Source organism: Odocoileus virginianus, chromosome 14, assembly GCF_023699985.2.
Source record: "Odocoileus virginianus isolate 20LAN1187 ecotype Illinois chromosome 14, Ovbor_1.2, whole genome shotgun sequence".
In the NCBI taxonomy this organism is placed as follows: domain Eukaryota; kingdom Metazoa; phylum Chordata; class Mammalia; order Artiodactyla; family Cervidae; genus Odocoileus; species Odocoileus virginianus.
The window spans coordinates 60266274-60285742 of record NC_069687.1 but is presented as its reverse complement, the minus strand read 5'-3'; the positions used below and the strand labels follow the sequence as shown (position 1 = coordinate 60285742).

The following is a 19469-nucleotide window of genomic DNA, read 5'->3' as shown; positions in this document are numbered from 1 at the left end:
TTCCCAAAAAACTGTCCATGGCCTGCAGAGCCTAAAATATTTACTATCTGGCCCTTTACAGAAAAAGTTTACCAACCTGAATTCTAGACCAGTACTTTCAGTATCATTTTATGATACAGGATTAATTCAATTAAAAAAAAACAGTATAAAATAATTCAAATGCAACTTTCAGTAAAATAGTATGCTTTAAAAAAAAACTTCCTGAAATTCAGTTAATTTAAATATAATGTCAGGCATTACGATTTTCAAACTTACTACTCAGAAATATTAGTTATTCTTCAAAAGAGAATTTCCCTAAACATGCCTTAAATAAAATACAGGTTCCCAATCCTTACCCTCAAACTACTAGATCAGATTATCCAGAGGAGAAAACAGAGGAGCTGAATTTTAAAGAGCACCAAAGGCTACTCTTGAGATCTGGTAAGACTGGGAAATACCACACCGAGAAAGTCAAGTTTTTAATGACAATGAAAAGTTTGCACTTAGCATGTAGAATAGTATAATTCTGAGGACTCTACAAATATTTCTAAAACACTGTCCAGTGATTCAATTTAGCAACTACTCATTGAGCACCTACTCTGTTTGGGGGCCACTGGGCATCTGCTAACTAATAAGGTGAGTTTGCAGAGGAAAGAGACACATACAGCTAACTCTACTGTAGGGCAATGCTCATCAGTGCCAAGTTCTACCATCCAGATATCAGAGCACCACAGAATGCCCAGCAGCACAGGCTAAAACTGCGAGCAGGTAATAAAGTCCATCCAGTCAAGGCTATGGTTTTTCCAGTGGTCATGGATGGATGTGAGAGTTGGACTATAAAGAAAGCTGAGCACCGACCAAAGAATTGATGTTTTTGAACTGTGGTGTTGGAGAAGACTTTTGAGAGTCCCTTGGACCACAAGGAGATCCAACCAGTCCATCCTAAAGGAGATCAGTCCTGGGTGTTCACTGGAAGGACTGATGCTGAGGCTGAAACTCTAATACTTTGGCCACCTGATACAAAGAGCTGACTCATTTGAAAGACCCTGATGCTGGGAGGGACTGGGGGCAGGAGGAGATGGTGACAACAGAGGGTGAGATGGCTGGATGGCATCACCGACCCAATGGACATGGGTTTGGGTGAACTCTGGGACTTGGTGATGGACAGGGAGGCCTGGCGTGCTGCGGTTCATGGGGTCGCAAAGAGTCAGACATGACTGAGCAATTGAACTGAACTTATGTGATATCATCAAGAATAATGAGAGGGCCCCTGGCTCATGTCAAGCCAGCCTTTTGTCTTTATTTCTAAAACCTCTCTTGTCTCTACCCACTTCTCCCTACTTGCATTGCCAATAGTCCTGGTCTAGACCAAGGCCCCAGCCTCTCTCACTGTAACCACTTCTTAACAGTCTCCAAGCAAACTATTCTCCTTCTGATCTTGTTTTCCACTCATCAACCCTCATTCTTTTCAAGACATAAATAAGATCATGCTACACCCATGATTAAAAGCTTCCAAAAACTAACTTTCCATTGGTTTTGGAATAAAATCTCTCTCTCCCTCTCTCTTTAACCACAGTCTACAAATATCTGGTCCCTGCCCACCCACAGTACAGTCTCCTCTGCCTCCTGCCACCTGGCCTTCCTTCTTTCATTGAACAAGACAAGCTCATTCCCAAAGTAGGGGCTACAAACTCACATTCTCTCAGCCCATTCTCAGGAATTGTCTTCCCCTAGGTCTCCAGACAGTTGGCTTCTCATCAGTCAATTCTCACCTCAAAACATAACCTCAGAGCAGTGTTCCCTGACCTCTCTATAGTAAAGCCTTCCCCTCCATGCAATCCCATTATCTTATTTTCTTGTGGTTTTCTGAAATTACCTTGTTTCTTTGTGTATTGTTTACTAGAGATTTTTATGAAAGCATTACTCTTTCCTTAGTTGGCACCAACAATAGTGCACATGGTTCAGTTCAGTTCCTCAGTTGAGTCTGACTCTCTGCGACCCCATGGACTGCAGCACGCCAGGCTTCCCTGTCCATCACCAACTCCCAGAGCTTGCTCACACTCATGTCCATCAAGCCGGTGATGCCATCCAACCATCTCATCCTCTGTCATCCCCTTCTCCTGTCTTCAATCCTTCCCAGCATCAGGATCTTTTCAAATGAGTCAGCTCTTTGCATCAGGGGGCCAATGTATTGGAGTTTCAGCTTCAACATCAGTCCTTCCAATGAATATTCAAGACTGATTTCCTTTAGGACTGACTGGTTGGATCTCCTTGAAGTGCAAGGGACTCTCAAGAGTCTTCTCCAACACCACAGTTCAAAAGCATCAATTCTTTGGTGCTCAGCTTTCTTTATAGTCCAACCCTAACATCTATACATGACTACTGGAAAAACCATAGCTTTAACTAGACAGACCTTTGTTGGCAAAGTAGTCTCTGCTTTTTAATATGCTGTCTAGGTTGGTTATAGCTTTTCTCCCAAGGAGCAAGTGTCTTTTAATTTCATGGCTCCAGTCACCATCTGTAGTGATTTTGGAGCCAAAAAAAAAAAATAGTCTGTCACTATTTCCATTGTTTCCCCATCTATTTGCCATGAAGTGATGGGATCAGATGCCATCATCTTAGTTTTCTGAATGTTGAGTTTTAAGCCAGCTTTTCCACTCTCCTGTTTCACTTTCATCAAGAGGCTTTTTAGCTCCTCTTCACTTTCTGCCATAAGTGTGGTGTCATCTGCATATCTGAGGTTATTGATATTCCTCCCGGCAATCTTAATTCCAGCTTGTGCTTCATCCAGCCCGGCATATCGCATGATGTATTCTGTATATAAGTTAAATAAGCAGGGTGACAATATACAGCCTTGATGTACTCCTTTCCCTATTGGGAACCAGTCTGTTGTTCCATGTCCAGCTCTAACTGTTGCTTCTTCACCTGCGTATAGATTTCTCAGGAGGCAGGTCAGGTGGTCTGGTATGCACACGGTAGGTAGATGCTTAACGAACATCTGATGAATAAATGAGTGAGAGATTCTCCATCAGTGGACTCCACTTTAGATCACCTCTATGCCCTCCTCAGGCTTTCCAGGTAGCTCAGCTGGTAAAGAATCTGTCTGCAATGCAGGAGATCCTGGTTTGACTCCTGGGTTGGGAAGCTCCCCTGGAGAACGGATAGGCTACCCACTGCAATATTCTTGGGCTTCCTGGTGACCCAGACACTACAGAATCCACCTGCAATGCAGGAGACCTGGGTTCGATCCCTGGGTTGGGAAGGTACCCTGAAAAGGGCATGGCAACCCACTCCAGTGTTCTTTTTCCCTCTACTCCAGCATTCTTGCCTAGAGAATCCCCAGAGACAGGAGCCTGGTGGGCTACAGTCCATGGGGTCACAAAGAGTCAGACATGACTGAGCGACGAAGCACACATGCCCTCCTTGAGAGCTCAGTTTCCTCAACTGTGAAACAGATGCAACAGATCCCATGATTTCTAAATCCTCTTCCAGAGGTAGTGTTCTGAGATTTCTAAGACAGCACTTACCAAATGTTTTCTGCAAACAACCGGAGAGTAAATATTTTAGGCTTTGTGGGCCCACTGCACCTATTCAGTTGCCTGTTGCAACTATTCATCTTTGCCATTGTAGCAAGAAAGCCCCCAAAGACAAAGGAGACGCATGAGTGTGCCCGTGTTCCAACAGAACTATTGCTATAAAAACACGTGGTGGGAGGTGGGACACATTTAGTCCACGGTCTGTAATTCACCAACCCGTGTGCTGGATGACAGCATCCCCTGCCACTCTCAGGTGGTAGCTTTTTATCTCCCAAGCCCTCCATCCCTATCGTCACTTCCAGTCTATTGGCCCTATTTCCTCCCTAAACCTGTTTTTCCTTTGAATTTTATGCCACCAGATTACACCACTTACTGGCCCTCCTGGCTGTTATTCACCTACAGATTCCTTAAGCAGCACGGCACCTGGTGTAACTCCTCTCACCTACCCCAATGCAACTCTTGTCAAAATTCTCTGTCATCGCAACTCTATGAACATAGTCCTCCAACACCCTGGCCTCTCATCTCCCTAACTTTTCCCCCTTCATTGACCTCATCCTCCACTCTACCTCAGCCAGCAACTCCCACGGTTGTGCCCTAGACTCTGTTATCTCCACACTGCACCAGAGGGCTCCTTTAAAAACACAAATCAAGACATTCCTCTACTCAAAACTCTGTACTGCTTCCCTTGTCACTCACAATGAAATTAAAAGTACTTCACCTTGATCTCATCTGTGTAACCCAAGTCCTAGGTGCTCTAACTCAGCTCCTGCCACTCTCCACCCCTATTTCACTCCACCTGCACTGTCCCCTTCGCTGTTCCTCAAACAAGCTGGGTGCGCGCCGGCCTCGGGGCCTTTGCACCTGCACTTCTCCAATCTGAAACATTCTTTCCCCAGCCATCTACTCTGCTTTCTCACTTCTCTCTTGTCTGCTCACATATCACCATATCAAAGAGCTCTTCCCTGGTCATCCTATCAAAAATAGGACCTCCCCAACCCCAACACTCTCTATTCCCCTTATCCTTATTTTCCTTCATAGCACTTGAACCAAACTGACATTTTTTTAAAAAAATACATTTTGCTGTTTCTGGAATCAGTAAGGACTCTGTTTCTGAATAATAAGGATTTATTCTGCTATATCTTCAGCTGCAAGACCATAGCACATGGCACATAGTAGCTGCTTAATAAACATTTTGGGAGTCTGTTGAGAAAAATCCTTTTGGAAGCAACTTACCCTCTTTCAGTGCTGCAGCCAGTAATGAGGCTGCCTGGGGAGGCTCTCCAGGGTCTGGTTTAATGAGGAGGTGGGGCTCTAGATGGACATCCTCATATCCACTCAGTTCTCCAAGTTTCGCATAGATATGCAGCTTCTCTTCCAAATATGTGCAAATTTGTTGGTCTTGGTTACTGAGTATTTCTAAGAAATAGTATTTATCATTGAAAATTATCACATGAATACAACAAATGAAAACCCAGGCTCTAAGACAAAAATGTTGCTAATTAGCAAGCAGGACGGTTGAACAGGTCAAGTACAAGTCACTGGGTGGGACAAACATAGATTCAAATCCTAACTTTCTATTTGGTGACTGTAGCTTCCAGCAGATGATTAAACATCTTCCACTGTCTCTTCTGTAAATTTGTTGTACTCAATAAATGTTCGTTTCCCTTCCAATTCCCCTAATTCCAGAAAACCTTGCAAAGCCAATCATTGTTTATTCAGGCTGTTTTCTATTAAGACTAAACATGAAGCTCAGGAATGAAAATTGAGGCGGCACTGTCCATGATGAGCGCTTCCCACAAGGGAAAACAATGCAAGGGCTGGAACGCTCGGCCTTCAGCCAGTCCTGGTCAAAACCAAACATACCGGTTTACGTTTTTGGTTTCTCAACATCCAGTTTCTCTAACCACCTTCGCATGCATCGACTTCCTCTCATTTCAGCGTGTCACAGAATTCTTAGAGCTTAAAGGGACCACAACCAGGAGCAGATCCAGGGCTTCTCAGTCTGCCTCAGAATCATCAGAGGGGAGCCTAAAATACTGGCGTGTACAGCCCATTGCCCTCAAATTCGGGGTGAGTTAGCTGAGGGTGAAGTCCAGGCATCAGAATTTTTAAAGACCTCCACAAGTGATTCTAACGCCCAGTGAGAGGTGAGAATCACTGGGCTCATTTAATTTCCTTACTTCACAGATTTGGAAAACAAGGTCCAGAGCTACTGTGGTCCTTGTCTGAAGTCAGGCAACCACCCCTAACAGTGCTGGGATCTAGAATCCAAACACTAGACAACGGGGTTCCCCTGGTGGCCCAGCAGTGAAGAATCCACCTACCGATGCAGTGGACACGGGTTCGATCCCTGGTGCAGGGAGAGCCCACATGCCCTGCAGCAACTAAATGCCCTGCACAACCACGGAGCCTGCGCTCCAGGGCCCGAGCTCTGCACCCAGAGGAGCCACGGCAATGCTTCTCTGCACCCAGGATCTGTACGTGAAATAAAACCCGAACACCACAACTAGAGAAAAGCCTGGGCAGCAACAAAGACCCAGCACAGACGAAAATAAATTAGTTAAATTTTAAAAACACTAGACAACAGCTCCCATGCCCATCTGCACCATACTGCCCACAACTACTGTCATGTTATATGCAGAATTTTAAACATATATATTTTAATCACTAAGGAGGAAGAGGTAGGGAGTCATTTTATTTGAGCACTTCCAGTGCCAATATATGTTATTATATATACTTTTTTGAGAGCAATCAGGGTGGGCCTTGGGTGCACAAAATTAATTATTTAGTCCTGAACTAAATGAACTATTCATGCCACCTGGGCTTTCCCAGTCTCCAAGGAGAACCCCGTGACCAGGGACGCAGAGGCGCCTGCACTGTACCTTGACATTGCTGAATCTTTGCTGCTCTGGCTTCAGCTTTCTTCCTCTCTTCATCAGACTCACTTGTCCTTCCCCCTTCTTCTTCTGGGCAACTTTAAAAGACAACAGTCAAGAGAGACAACTGAAACCATACCCAAGTATCTTTAGGTTCATTAGAAAGACATGGGAACTTGGCAGAAGAATTATTCAGAAAAGAAAAATTCAGCATAAAGAGAATTCATCATGCCCCCTGGCCAGAGATTTGGTTTTCTTGAGTATATAATGGAGCTTGCACTATGTAAGAGAGCTTTCAAAGTGAGCAGTTTAGGATGACTCAAACATTCCAACAAACACACACATACACAAACATATACTTATACACACACAATACCAATGCCAGGAGTAGGTACACTTAAAAGAATACTTTTTGCTTTCTACTGCATTTAGGTACTTCCATTCTCAATGAGGGTAAGAGCAGAGAGACCAGAGGGGAAGGGAGGTAGGGTGGCAGGTTGGGCAGAGTGCAGGGGAGGTGGAGGAATTTTATACAACATCTTTCAAGAGCTAATCAAATTGCCATTAAGAATGATCACCCTCACACTCCCATTTATAAAAACTGTCATAGCACCAGCAATGAGGGGTAAGTTGATACAGATCCACTGATCTAAAAATGTTTATTGAATGATTCTTCTGAATTATGGACACAGAAAAACAGAAGACATGGCCCCTGCCCTCAAGGAGCTTCCAGTCTAATAACCAACATATATACATAAGTGAGGTAATAGCTACAAGGCAGTAGCAGATATCAAGCATCAGATAAATGCTTTGGGAGCAGGTATCAAGGAACTCCAGGTTAGGAACAGACCAGTGGAACTGAGGAGGTCTTCATGAAGATGCTGGGTCACAGCTGTACCAAGATGGGCAGGAGTCCCACAGGCAGAGGGAGACGGGGCGTTACATGCAGGGAAGCGTGGAGAACAAAGATGCAGATGAGGGGCTATGGCAGGCGGGAGCAGAGGGCAGGGAGCAGACCCCTCTAGCTGAGGCTGAGCTTTCATGCAGGGGAGACATGGTTAGATTCTTTTCCCCAATAGAACAAGTCCATTCCCGCAATAGTGGACAGAAGGAAGTGCTACCTTTCTACTGCCTGTTGGATCCGTCTCATCCAGATATTTCTTTCCTCCTTGGAGTTGGTATGGATTTCATACATCTCAGGACCAGCAGATGAAGCGCTGATCAAAAACATTCCTCTCTCCTCATTTGCAACTTCCCTAGCAATGAGCTTCTGAAGGGAAATAACTGATGGCTTCTGATCCTACAGAAAACAGGGTGAGGTGCAGATGAAACAGTATCCTACTTAAAGGAAGGGTCTCACAAAACACAATAGCTAAGGAAAGCAACAGTATTAGGCAAATATCTCAATGCAACCTTTCCAGAAGAGCTGTGGAAGTGGGTAAGATCTCCAATGAAAAGGTATGGTGAAGAGCGGATGGAAAAAGAGGATGCGGGAGAATGTCCTTAGGAATTGGTGACTTTAAAAGATATCATTTGAAAAGAACAATCAGAGCAATAAGAAAAAATATCAAAAAAGGCTGTAGTGAGGGATAGAGAGACTTTTCTAGAAGGGCATGGAAACAGTGTATCAAATATTATGAATAGATTAAGAGGGTTGGAAGACCTAAAGTGACCCTTGGATTTGGCACTTAACAGCAACACTGTTTTCACAAGGTGATGCGTACAGAACCCCAAGCACCGAAGAGAAATCTATTAAAATGAAAGGTAAGCAGGGAGTGCAAGACCTCAGATTCTCCAGGACCAGTGTCTCCTGCTATCACAGTACCAAGGCTCACTCCGTCTGCAAATGCCTCTTGTTCTCACCAACCAGACAGGTGAGCTCTTGGTGAGCAGAAGTGGGTCTCATTCATCTTCACTTACCTAACACATTGTTTTGAATAAAGTAGGCAACTCAGTACATGTCTGTAGAACTCTATTTGGCATAATTCCATCAGACGGAAATAGGAACAAAGTCTAAACTTTGGCTGATTAAATCACTTTTCCTATCGACATTTACTGCGATCCTTCAGTTCTCCTTCTAAGCACTGGGCATTCAAAGATGGATAAAAACATGGATAATGCCAATTCTGGTAGGTAGGTAAAGTTGAACAAACGGCCAAAAGAATGCCTGCACAATGAACAGTTTGGGGGCTAAATATGAAGACTTCTTTGGTTTGTGGCTTCCACCACCGTTTACAGAGCTGGCTGCAGCACGTAGCTTTGCTTCTGCCTCAGGAACTGAGACGCCTTTATCCAGAGCACGCCGCCCCAGCCCTCCCCGTTGACTCCACAGAGATTGGCTATTTTCCCAGCAGCACCCAGCTTCACCACACCTGAAGGTGTGTGCAAGGGTATGACCAGAGGATCACTTCACTCAGTCTTCATCCAATTCTTAAGAGCAGCAAACACCGAAAACCAACCCACCATGGGACAAACCATTGGTCTGCTCAGTCTTGGGTGCTGCCTCTGCTCATGGAAGTCAAAGCTGCTTTGTGCCAAAGCTTTTGGAATGCTGCCCTTGCTAATTAGGGAGCACCTGTGAGCATGTTTAATATCCCTTACTCGATAATGGGTTTACTATATAAGACCTTATCTACTTCCCTTCTGGCAATGCTATTTCAGCTTCCTCAGCTTACAAGGTCAGCAGCCTCTGTAAATAAAGAGGCAGAGGCAGAGTAGGTTTTAATACACACACACACACACACACACACACACACACACACATATATAATTTGAACTAGTAGTTTAGTGTTGCAAGAGAGGAGGTGGTGGGGTCAGATATTTTAAAAATGAAAAACACGTCAGTGGATAGAAAGTAGCTTCCGTTTAACCACCACAGACCAGGAGGCATCAGGGGCAGGACCAAGATTACTCATGTGAACCACACAGGGACTCTTAGGGATGCTCAAGAATTCAAATTAAACAGAAAAAGAGACTCAGATGTATGGAACAGACTTGTGGACTCTGGGAGAAGGCGAGGGTGGGATGTTTCAGGAGAACAGCATTGAAACATGTATATTATCTAGGGTGAAACAGATCACCAGCCTAGGTTGGGTGCATGAGACAAGTGCTCGGGCCTGGTGCACTGGGAAGACCCAGAGGGATCGGGTGGAGAGGGAGGTGGGAGGGGGGACTGGGATGGGGAGTACATGTAAATCCATGGCTAATTCATATCAATGTATAACAAAAACTACTGTAATGATGTAAAGTAATTAGCCTCCAACTAATAAAAATTAAAAAAAAAAAAAAAAAAAAAAAAAAAAAAACCTCTAGGAATGGAGGTAACCTGGCTACTTTGGAGATAGATGTCAAAAACTAGTGATGCAAAGGCCTAGGCCAGCTTGCAGAGAGCTTTTTAAACATAATTTTCCAGTCTTTAAAAACCGAGCATTTCACTGTTTTAAAATAAAAACACTAGATTTCTGAGTTCGGGGGGAAAGCAGAAAATTAGCAATCCTGGGCCCAAAAATGGGACCTAATTAAACTTAAAAGCTTTTGCACAACAAAGGAAACTATAAGCAAGGTGAAAAGACAGCCTTCAGAATGGGAGAAAATAATAGCAAACGAAGAAACAGACAAAGGATTAATCTCAAAAATATACAAGCAACTCCTGCAGCTCAATTCCAGAAAAATAAATGACCCAATCAAAAAATGGGCCAAAGATCTAAACAGACATTTCTCCAAAGAAGACATATAGATGGCTAACAAACACATGAAAAGATGCTCAACATCACTCATTATCAGAGAAATGCAAATCAAAACCACAATGAGGTACCATTATATGCCAGTCAGGATGGCTGCTATCCAAAAGTCTACAAGCAATAAATGCTGGAGAGGGTGTGAAGAAAAAGGAACCCTTTTACACTGGTGGTGGGAATGCAAACTAGTACAGCCGCTATGGAGAACAGTGTGGAGATTCCTTACAAAACTGGAAATAGAACTTCCATATGACCCAGCAATCCCACTTCTGGGCATACACACCTTGGAAACCAGATCGGAAAGAGACACGTGTACCCCAATGTTCATCGCAGCACTGTTTATAATAGCCAGGACATGGAAGCAATCTAGATGCCCATCAGCAGACGAATGGATAAGAAAGCTGTGGTACATATACACAATGGAATATTACTCAGCCATTAAAAAGAATTCATTTGAATCAGTTCTAATGAGATGATGAAACTGGAGCCCATTATACAGAGTGAAGTAAGCCAGAAAGATAAAGACCAATACAGTATGCTAACACATATATATGAAATTTAAAAAGATGGTAATGATAACCCTATATGCAAAACAGAAAAAGAGATACAGATGTACAGAACAGACTTTGGGACTCAGTGGGAGAAGGCGAGGGAGGGATGTTCAGCGAGAACAGCATTGAAACAAGTATACTATCAAGGGTGAAACAGATCACCAGCCCAGGATGGATGCATGAGACAAGTGCTCAGGGCTGGTACACTGGGAAGACCCAGAGGGATGGGATGGGGAGGGAGGCGGGAGGGGGGATCGGGATGGGGAACACATGTAAATCCATGGCTGATTCATGTCAATGTGTGGCAAAAACCACTACAATATTGTAAAGTAATTAGCCTCCAACTAATAAAAATAAATGGAAAAAAATAAAATGAAAAATAAAACACAGGCAATGGCTGAGTCATCCTGCCGTCTTCAGGAAAGGGCATGAATTCACCAGTTCACTGCAGTCTCTACCACTATCAGCTCCTTGACAGCAAGAGACTGGGCCAGTTTACTCATTTATTAATATATTGCCTGCCCAATCCCTGAAGACACTGGAGTTGACAACCTCTGCCCAAGGAAAAGAGGTAAAGGAACTTCTACGCTCAGCCTCATTGTTACATCACATCCACTGCTGATTACATAAAGTTGCCCATTCTGTTCAGTGATTCATTCTGTATCAATCACACTAACGTGGTGGAGAGCTTCCGTTATGCTGCTCACATTGGTACTGCATCTTAGATTCTTTCCTGTAAAAGGGCCTGAGGCTCCACAATGCTGATGAGGGGTTAACTGATGGCATCTTCCATCTTTAAGTGAGTCACTGTGGACCACAAGATGCTGCATAAAACATGCTATAAAATATTGGTTTTACTGCTATTCTATGCCTCACTCTGTGCTGGCAATGAGATTAAATAACACAGTACAAAGATAAGTGTTATCTGAACAGCCTTATTATCTAACAGCCACTATGGGAGAACGAAGAAAGAACCCCCTTTACACGTCAGATACCAGGATGGTATCCTCACGTTTGGCAGGAGGAACAGCACGGATGGAGTTAGCAGCTGGTATAGCAGGCGCTGCCCAACAGGGATAAAGAGAGTGCGGTGCCAGAAGGGATTTGCTATTCCCAGCATTCATATCTCAGGTGCTGGGAAGTCAGGAATGGGAGGGGAGGGAGTTTCTGAGGGGAAGACCAAGACAGTCAAGCAGCAGAGGCTCCCCTGGTGGCTCAGTCAGTAAAGAATCCGCCTGCAACACAGCAGACCTGGGTTCAATGCCCGGGTTGGGAAGATCCCCTGGAGGAGGGCATGGCAACCCACTCCAGTATCTTGCCCGGAGAATCCCCATGGACAGAGGAGCCTGGCAGGCTGCAGTCCATGAGGTTGCAAAGAGTTGGACAGGACTGAGCGACTAAGCACACATTCACCAACTAGTATCAAAATACTTCAATATTTTCACAATTGATCAAATTGCTGTATCAACTGAATACCAGTCCTGGTTATGATAAATCAACTCCTACCATGCTTGGTAAGCCAACTGGATGCTTGTTACTGAACACTGTAATCACTGATAATGGGAATATACCACAGGCATGATCTTGTCAATGACCATTTAATTTCACTAGGCATTTCAGGCATTTTCCAAGAAGATGTGGAATTAAAGTAATTGAAATATTCATCGCATAGCCGAATACTTACAACAGCTGCAAAGATGTATTTCTGGTCTTTTTCTTGTAAAAAGAGCAGCACATCAGTTAGAAGTAGAGCTAGGATATCTTCAAAGGAAACAAATTACTAGTATTAATGAAGCAAACCACAATTCAAATGCCCTTATTAAAATTCCCATTTCATGTTTAATTTAAACAAAAATTAAAAAGCTAAGATTTAGTCTAATTATAAAACTTTTACCAAAATGCCTATATTATGATAGCTAAAGACTTACTTTAGAGATAACATAGTAAGTAAGTGGCATTTAAGTGCATGCTGTGTGTGTCACTGTCGGTACAGCTAAATCTCCAGCAAAATTTAATGTCGTAGCTTTCAAAAATGGAAGAAATATATTCAGTGAAAAACAAGGTCCTATTAAGTCCAGTGGCCAGTGTTGACAAAGCCTCAGGCAAGGTGCTAGCTACAGAATTATTCCTTAAGGATCAGAATAAACTGTTTTAGACGCTAATCAGATAACAGATGACTGCTCGATAGCGAACACCACCAATGTCAACACGTATATTTATGCATTATGTCATTCACCACTGAAGATGTTTAGAGTTTATTTCTCTCCTCAGTGGTCTGAGCCCTGGGCTGACTTGGCACACAGTAGACTCTGGGTGTGTAGGCATATTTTCCAGAATAATATTTACATGCCACCAATTAGGATTCTCAGTGCCTTTGATTCAGACATTGCAAACTTGAAAACCCATGCAACACTTGGGAGGCCTTTTGCTTGGGGGCAGCAAACTCTCCCCAAAGGTGTGTAGGGTGGGCCACCTCCATCTACTGAAGTCTCCAATGTGATCCTACAGGAATCTTTCTACTGACCCACAGTTTGTGTGTGTGCCTGCATTGCTGAACCATTTTTCTTTGGAAAATCTGTCCTCTATTAAATGAATAATGCGCGGCAGAGAGAGAAACTGGTCTGTTGGAGCCATGGTACCTTTGAAACGACCTGTAGCAGTTTTCCAGTAGACAAGGCCATCGTATAACAGGGTCCTCTCTTTACTCATCAGCGCCTGTTTCCTAAACACATGGCCATTTTTGAGCTTAGTGTACGTTTTGTTTTCAATCTTATTTAGGATCTCAAGCCATTTTTGTTTTTTCTCGTATTCACTGACTTTTAAATCCACAGCTGCAATCATGTCTTTAATTAAGCAAAGCGCTTTGCATAAGTCTTTCTGTTCTTCAGTGCTCTCTGCATGGGAAAAAGAAAGAACAGACAGCAAGCAATAAGCCAGAGTGCTCAGGGAGACACTTTTCCTTTAATGTTAAAAAAAAAAGTGAAATACATCATCTAAGTAGCAGAAATCCCATAGCAAAAATGTTGGACTAACTTCAAATATTAGGGAGTTTGGGACTAACATGTACACACTGGTATATTTAAAATGGACAACCAACAAGAACCTACTGTCTAGTACATGCAACTCTGCTGAATATTTGTAACAATCTAAATAGAAACATGTTTAACTGAATCACTTTATTGTACACCTGAAACTATCACAACATTGTTAATCAACTATATGTCAATATAAAAAAAAGAGGGAAAAAACTTCAAATATTCTATCATCAGTCTGCATCCCTCCTGCCCAAAACGATGGTTAAAATGTGTCCTTAAGATTTATTTATCAGATACGTCAGCAGGAACTCTGTGACAACATGATGCCTGAGTTCTAGAGACTGGTCTGACCTTCTTCCCTAGAGCAGTGACTGTCATATCCCAAGTTCAGCCTTCCTTCCACCTGCCCAGACATGAGTAATCAAGCAATCCCCATACCAAGCTTCTCAGAACTTCACTGAGCTACAAGCCCAACCTGGAATCCTTTCCCAAAAGGAGGCTGTCATGTGACTTGAATGGACCCCAGACTCATTTGCCTTCCTGGATCCCTTGCTCCATAAAAAGTAACATTCTAAATTATAGTTTACAACTGCATTAGCATAAAGATAAATATACTAATAATATGTATTAAAACATCTTTTCAGCCTCAAAAATTGGGACCAAGGCACTGTGCTGGGTGGCTAAGTCAGCTATGCCAACAGAGTAGATAATCATCAGCCCAACTACCATTCTTTGAAATCCAGGCCAAATCTCTTATCTCTAGACTATCTGAAGAAAAACTCTAGAGGAGTTTCTGCAACAGCTTCCTGGAGCTTCCAATGAAGTAAATTTAACTATTTTCTAAAGTTGATGTTTAAAAAACTAACTGATGTTTATTGAGGTGAATGGAACTGAAAGAGAAAGTTTCAGGAAGTCAGAAACTGCTCAAAGAGAAGAAAAGAAAGTCAACAGAGAAAATAAAAGATTCTCTAGAGCCTAGAACAGCAGACATAAATATGCAGGAAGAGCAGTGAAATGGAATAAGGACTTGTCCTCTGAAGGATCTAAACATTCCAGGCTCTAAATGCCTTAAGCAGGTACATGAAAGCTTAGTCAGACAACCAAGGAACAGCTTGTGACACTGTGGTTAACAAGGAAGATTTTCTCGTTGCCCACGATAGAACCTACTGCCTTTACTTCTCAACTTTACTGCCCTGTCACTCACCTAAGCAACAGTCCCCACCACCAAAAATAAAGATTCTTCTTTATAAAGAGTGTATTTCAAATATAGGAAAGCTGAGTAGAGAAAATCAAAGTTGAATTGCAAAGTGACTTAAAATAAGGCAAGAAAAGGTTTCTGATCTTCAGGGATAAATTACTGTCTTTTAACAGCCTACAACTCAAAAGTGCAGGAATGTTCGCGCCACTCAGAAGTCTTGTCAGGAATGCTTGCCTTGGGTTCTGTCTCAGTCCTACTGAAGCAGACTCTGCTTGTAAACAAGATCTCCAGGTGAAGGGTATTCTAATCATGTTCCAAAAGCACTGCCCTAGCACAGTCACAGGACCTCGTGTGCCCAGAAGCCAGGGAAAGAACTGGGGGAGAGGTCTGACTTAATTAAGGAGGCAGTGTCCACTCAGCCACTATGACAGCTACACCTGAGGAGCCAGAACTCAATTCTCACTTCCGACATACCAAGCTGTAATCAGTGTCTCACTTTCTACCTGCAATGTGACATGGGACGATTCTTGGGGCAGCAGTAGCTGGTCTCACACAATCTGACAGTTCTTAGACATACATTAAAATCAAGAAAGAAAATATAACCATGATACAAACTGAAAGTCTTAATTTCATTTTCATTCTTTCACCAAGAACAAATTATGAAGCGTGTCTCTTTATATTGTGCTTATATTTCTTGTATATTAATTATAGAAAGCAATAAAAATGGGACATAAGGAATGGGTGCTATCATTCCTGACTGAACTCACATTCTAATGTGACTAAAAAAACAGAAAGACTAAATCATGCATTTCTACTCATAGAGATCCCTACCAATGAAAGGATGTTAGAAGTTGACTTTTTAGAGTGGGCATTACCATTTTCATGGTCTTCAAGTCAACTGATCATAATAAAGATAATAATAACAGCTCCCACTTATCAAGCACCTTATTTATATTGGGTTGTATACTGAGCACTTTCTGAGACCATCTTATTTAACCCTCCCACCAAACCCATAAGATAAGGACTGGCATTCTCATTTGGGGGAGAACACTGAGGCTCATTTCATTAACTTGCCCAGCTAATGAGTGGCAGAGCCAAGTATCTGCAATGGCCACACACATTCACACAAAGCTAAACAAAAGTCCTTGTTAACGTAATACACTACCGTCCTAATAAGTCACTCATGATCAATAAGCCTGATCCTTGAGGAACAGTTGCTTTTACCTATCCATTCACTGCACTGTTCTATCATTGATAACCTATTAGTACCAACCACAGGACTACCTATTGAACTAATGACCCCTCACGGAGCTTACAGAACAGTCATGTGGATTAACAGTGTCTCAGAGGATTCCCAGATGTTAGTCTTTGATGAGTTGACAGGGTCAAAAATAGCTCCTTCATAAATCATCCTCAATCTAAAAAAATCACTGCTGGGAGGGTAATGGAAGATGAAGAAGAGGTATGAAGGTTTGGATATGGGGGAAATAGAGATGGGAAAGACAGGGTCAGAGTATGAGGAAGCCTACTTGCTTTGGGCTGCTTGGAGGCATGCAGACTATTGGCCAAGTCACATTATGAAAGAGAACTTTTCAAAATGGATCCAAATCCTAAGGCTTTACAGTTTTTGTATAATGAACAATCTTTATGAATCAGATGCCACAAACATTTATAAATGTTTACAACACCTCAGCTATGTTTAAACCTAATGAAAGAGGCAAATGTTGATCCCAAAGTAATCACTCACCCTTTGTGTACTGCAATATCCTTTCCACCAAAACAGGGTATTTTGTGATGCGCTGAGTGACCAGCAGAATGCATTCTGGAATTCCTCGGCGTCGAGCCAAAAGATTACTATTTCGGAGCTTAAAATATATATGCATATATATTTTAATATATACAAACATTACCTGTATTTTCTTTTTAGGTAGGAATTTAACAATACAAAGAATCTGCAATGGTATCATTCTATTCAGACATAACATGCATGATCATTAATTAAAACATTATCTTCATTAAATTGAATACTTTGAAATTAATATCAACAACCCAAATCTCCAAAATTAATGTTTCAAGTTACTCTGATATAGCTAATTCCAAAAGTGCTAAGATTCATGAATAGCAAAAATTTTGAAAAACACTCAGAAATCAGTTATATTTTGGAGTTTGCAATTAACTATTTGTTTTCCCAACAGGTTTTCCTCTACATTTGTTGTTCTTTATCATAGTAATTAAAGTTTCCTCTAATCAGGGCAACTTTTTTCTAAAAACCTCAGTCTTCATTTCAAGTTCTTAATACACATATATTTTTTTTAAAAGGAGAATCTGGTAGCATTCCTAAAACTGTAGATACAAAAATTAGAGTCTGTGAAACTCTAAGGGACAAATTCCTTCAATAAGTTGGACACCAAAAAATGGGGTGGGGCACATTCAATTTTAAAGGTAATTTAAAAGACATAAGCCCTGCATACAATATCTAAACCCTGGTCAGATCCTAATTTAAGCAATCCAATTTTATGAGATAATCAGGGAATTTTGAATACTGGCCAATTCTTTGAAGATATTAAAGAATTATTATTTATTTAAGTATAATAATGCCACTGTAATTTTTTTAAATATATATTGTTCAGATATACAAGTTATATATGAAATGAGGTGCATCACAGATTTGTTTGCAATTAATCCAGAGGCGCTGGAGTGGATTCTTTATTTTTACTGTGACTCTTCTGACTTATTACTTGTCACAGCATGAAATAGCTTCATAAGATACTACAAAGGTGCTCAAAAGTATGGAAAACACGTCTTCACAAATATAAATACAAAGGTAAATGATTTGGGAGAAATATTTTACTAACACAGAAAAAGCAGTCTTCTATCTTTGCCACAAACATATCACTTTCTTCTTCCCTGAAAAACAGTACCTAGATGTGAAACTTGCTTAGATCATGTAAAAAACAAGCATGAACTTTTTGTTGGCTTACCATTTTGTAAGAGTTTTAAAATACTTGCCTTAATAAAATTCTGAAACTTTTTATTCTGCTGGAGTTCTTTAAAGAGGCTAACAGCCTCTTTGTGATGGCTACAGAATTCCCCATATATTTTCTTCATTTTATTTGCATTTTCCTCTGAAAACTGAGAAGAAAAATATTTCAATGATGGTTTGAAAATTCAGTCAGTTCTGAGTGGCTCAGAGGGTAAAGCGTTTGTCTGCAATGTGAGAGACCTGGATTCGATCCCTGGGTCAGGAAGATCCCCTGGAGAAGGAAATGGCAACTCACTCCACACTCCAGTATTCTTGCCTGGAGAATTCCATGGACGGAGGAACCTGGTAGGCTACAGTCCATGGGGTCACAAAGAGTCGGACATGACTGAGCAACTTCACTTTCACCTTTTAAACACTAAAAAGAACATGCAATTTTCATATATTTCAATGCATTCTTTGCAAATAAAGAATAAATTCCTGGAATTTCTGACCACAATCAGTTCTCTTCCATAGATACCTTTTAAAGAAAGAGGAAGTAATCAATAGGTAAGAGGATTATATGTGATTATATGTGGTTATATGATATTGAACTAACTCAATTATCAATAGCCAAATGAAAAACATTTGCTATCTTCTATGTTCTCTGTGTTTACACAACTTTATAATTTCAATTTGCAGTTTTAATACTTTTATAGATTGAAGGAAGGGTATAGGGCATATTCAGTGATCCTCAGGAAAACTGACGTTTACATTGGCTAACTAATCATGTCCATGAACTCAGTGCTCAGTTAGGAACTTGATTTTTGTCATCACAAATGGATCAAGAGGCAGGCTATTATTAACCAAGATGATAGAGAAAAAGGAGTAACCAGAAGGCCAATTTATTAACTGATAGTCACAAGTAGAAACAGGGACCGGGTATTTCAAAAACCTTAACCTGTAGAAAATTATCTGTTGAAAAATCTACAAAGGAACCCACTTAGAATCGTAAGCTGGTATGGAGAGAATTTGCTGAATAATGTGAATGCCAGTCTTTCGGACTCTGATCACCCCACATATACACATCCATGTTGAAGGTCACTGCAAGAGAAACCAAAATATACCTACACCCCCTCAGGAAGTTCATCACTATTTCTAGACTTTTCAATGTTGCTCATAGTTTTATCTGTTTGAGGCAAATACATCTCAGGAGATGATTCTTAAACCACCAACAAGAATACATTGCTAGAAATCTACAAAACATACAGAGACCTTGTGTGCTAAAAACTACACAATGCTGATGAAAGAAATCAAATATTTAAATAAATACACCACATTCATAGATTGGAAGAGTCAACACACTAAAAATGTCACTTCTCCTCAAATGAGTGTACAGGTTTAATGCAATTCTTAATAAACCTAGCAAGTTTTTAGAGATCTAGATGATTAATCTAGAATTTATACCAAAGATAAAGGAACCAGAATAGCTAAAAATAATTTTGAAAAATAATCAAGTAAAAGAATTGTCTACTCAATTTCAAGATTTATTATATAACTTATTATTAGATATATTATTACATAACAAGATTTATTAT

General features: G+C 41.3%; 1 protein-coding gene across 8 annotated transcripts in view; it reads right to left on the bottom strand.

Annotated features, from left to right (window-relative positions):
• Positions 1-19469, bottom strand: part of ARHGEF28 (Rho guanine nucleotide exchange factor 28) — a 319641-nt gene that overhangs the window by 46947 nt on the left and 253225 nt on the right. For all 8 annotated transcript variants that reach the window (XM_070476813.1, XM_070476812.1, XM_070476810.1 and 5 more), the window contains 7 exons: positions 17922-18044; positions 16660-16777; positions 13319-13573; positions 12364-12440; positions 7513-7691; positions 6398-6489; positions 4749-4931 (listed from right to left, as the gene is read on the bottom strand). In XM_070476813.1, coding sequence (XP_070332914.1) covers positions 4749-4931; positions 6398-6489; positions 7513-7691; positions 12364-12440; positions 13319-13573; positions 16660-16777; positions 17922-18044 — 1027 coding nt within the window. The remainder of the gene's footprint in view (positions 1-4748; positions 4932-6397; positions 6490-7512; positions 7692-12363; positions 12441-13318; positions 13574-16659; positions 16778-17921; positions 18045-19469) is intronic.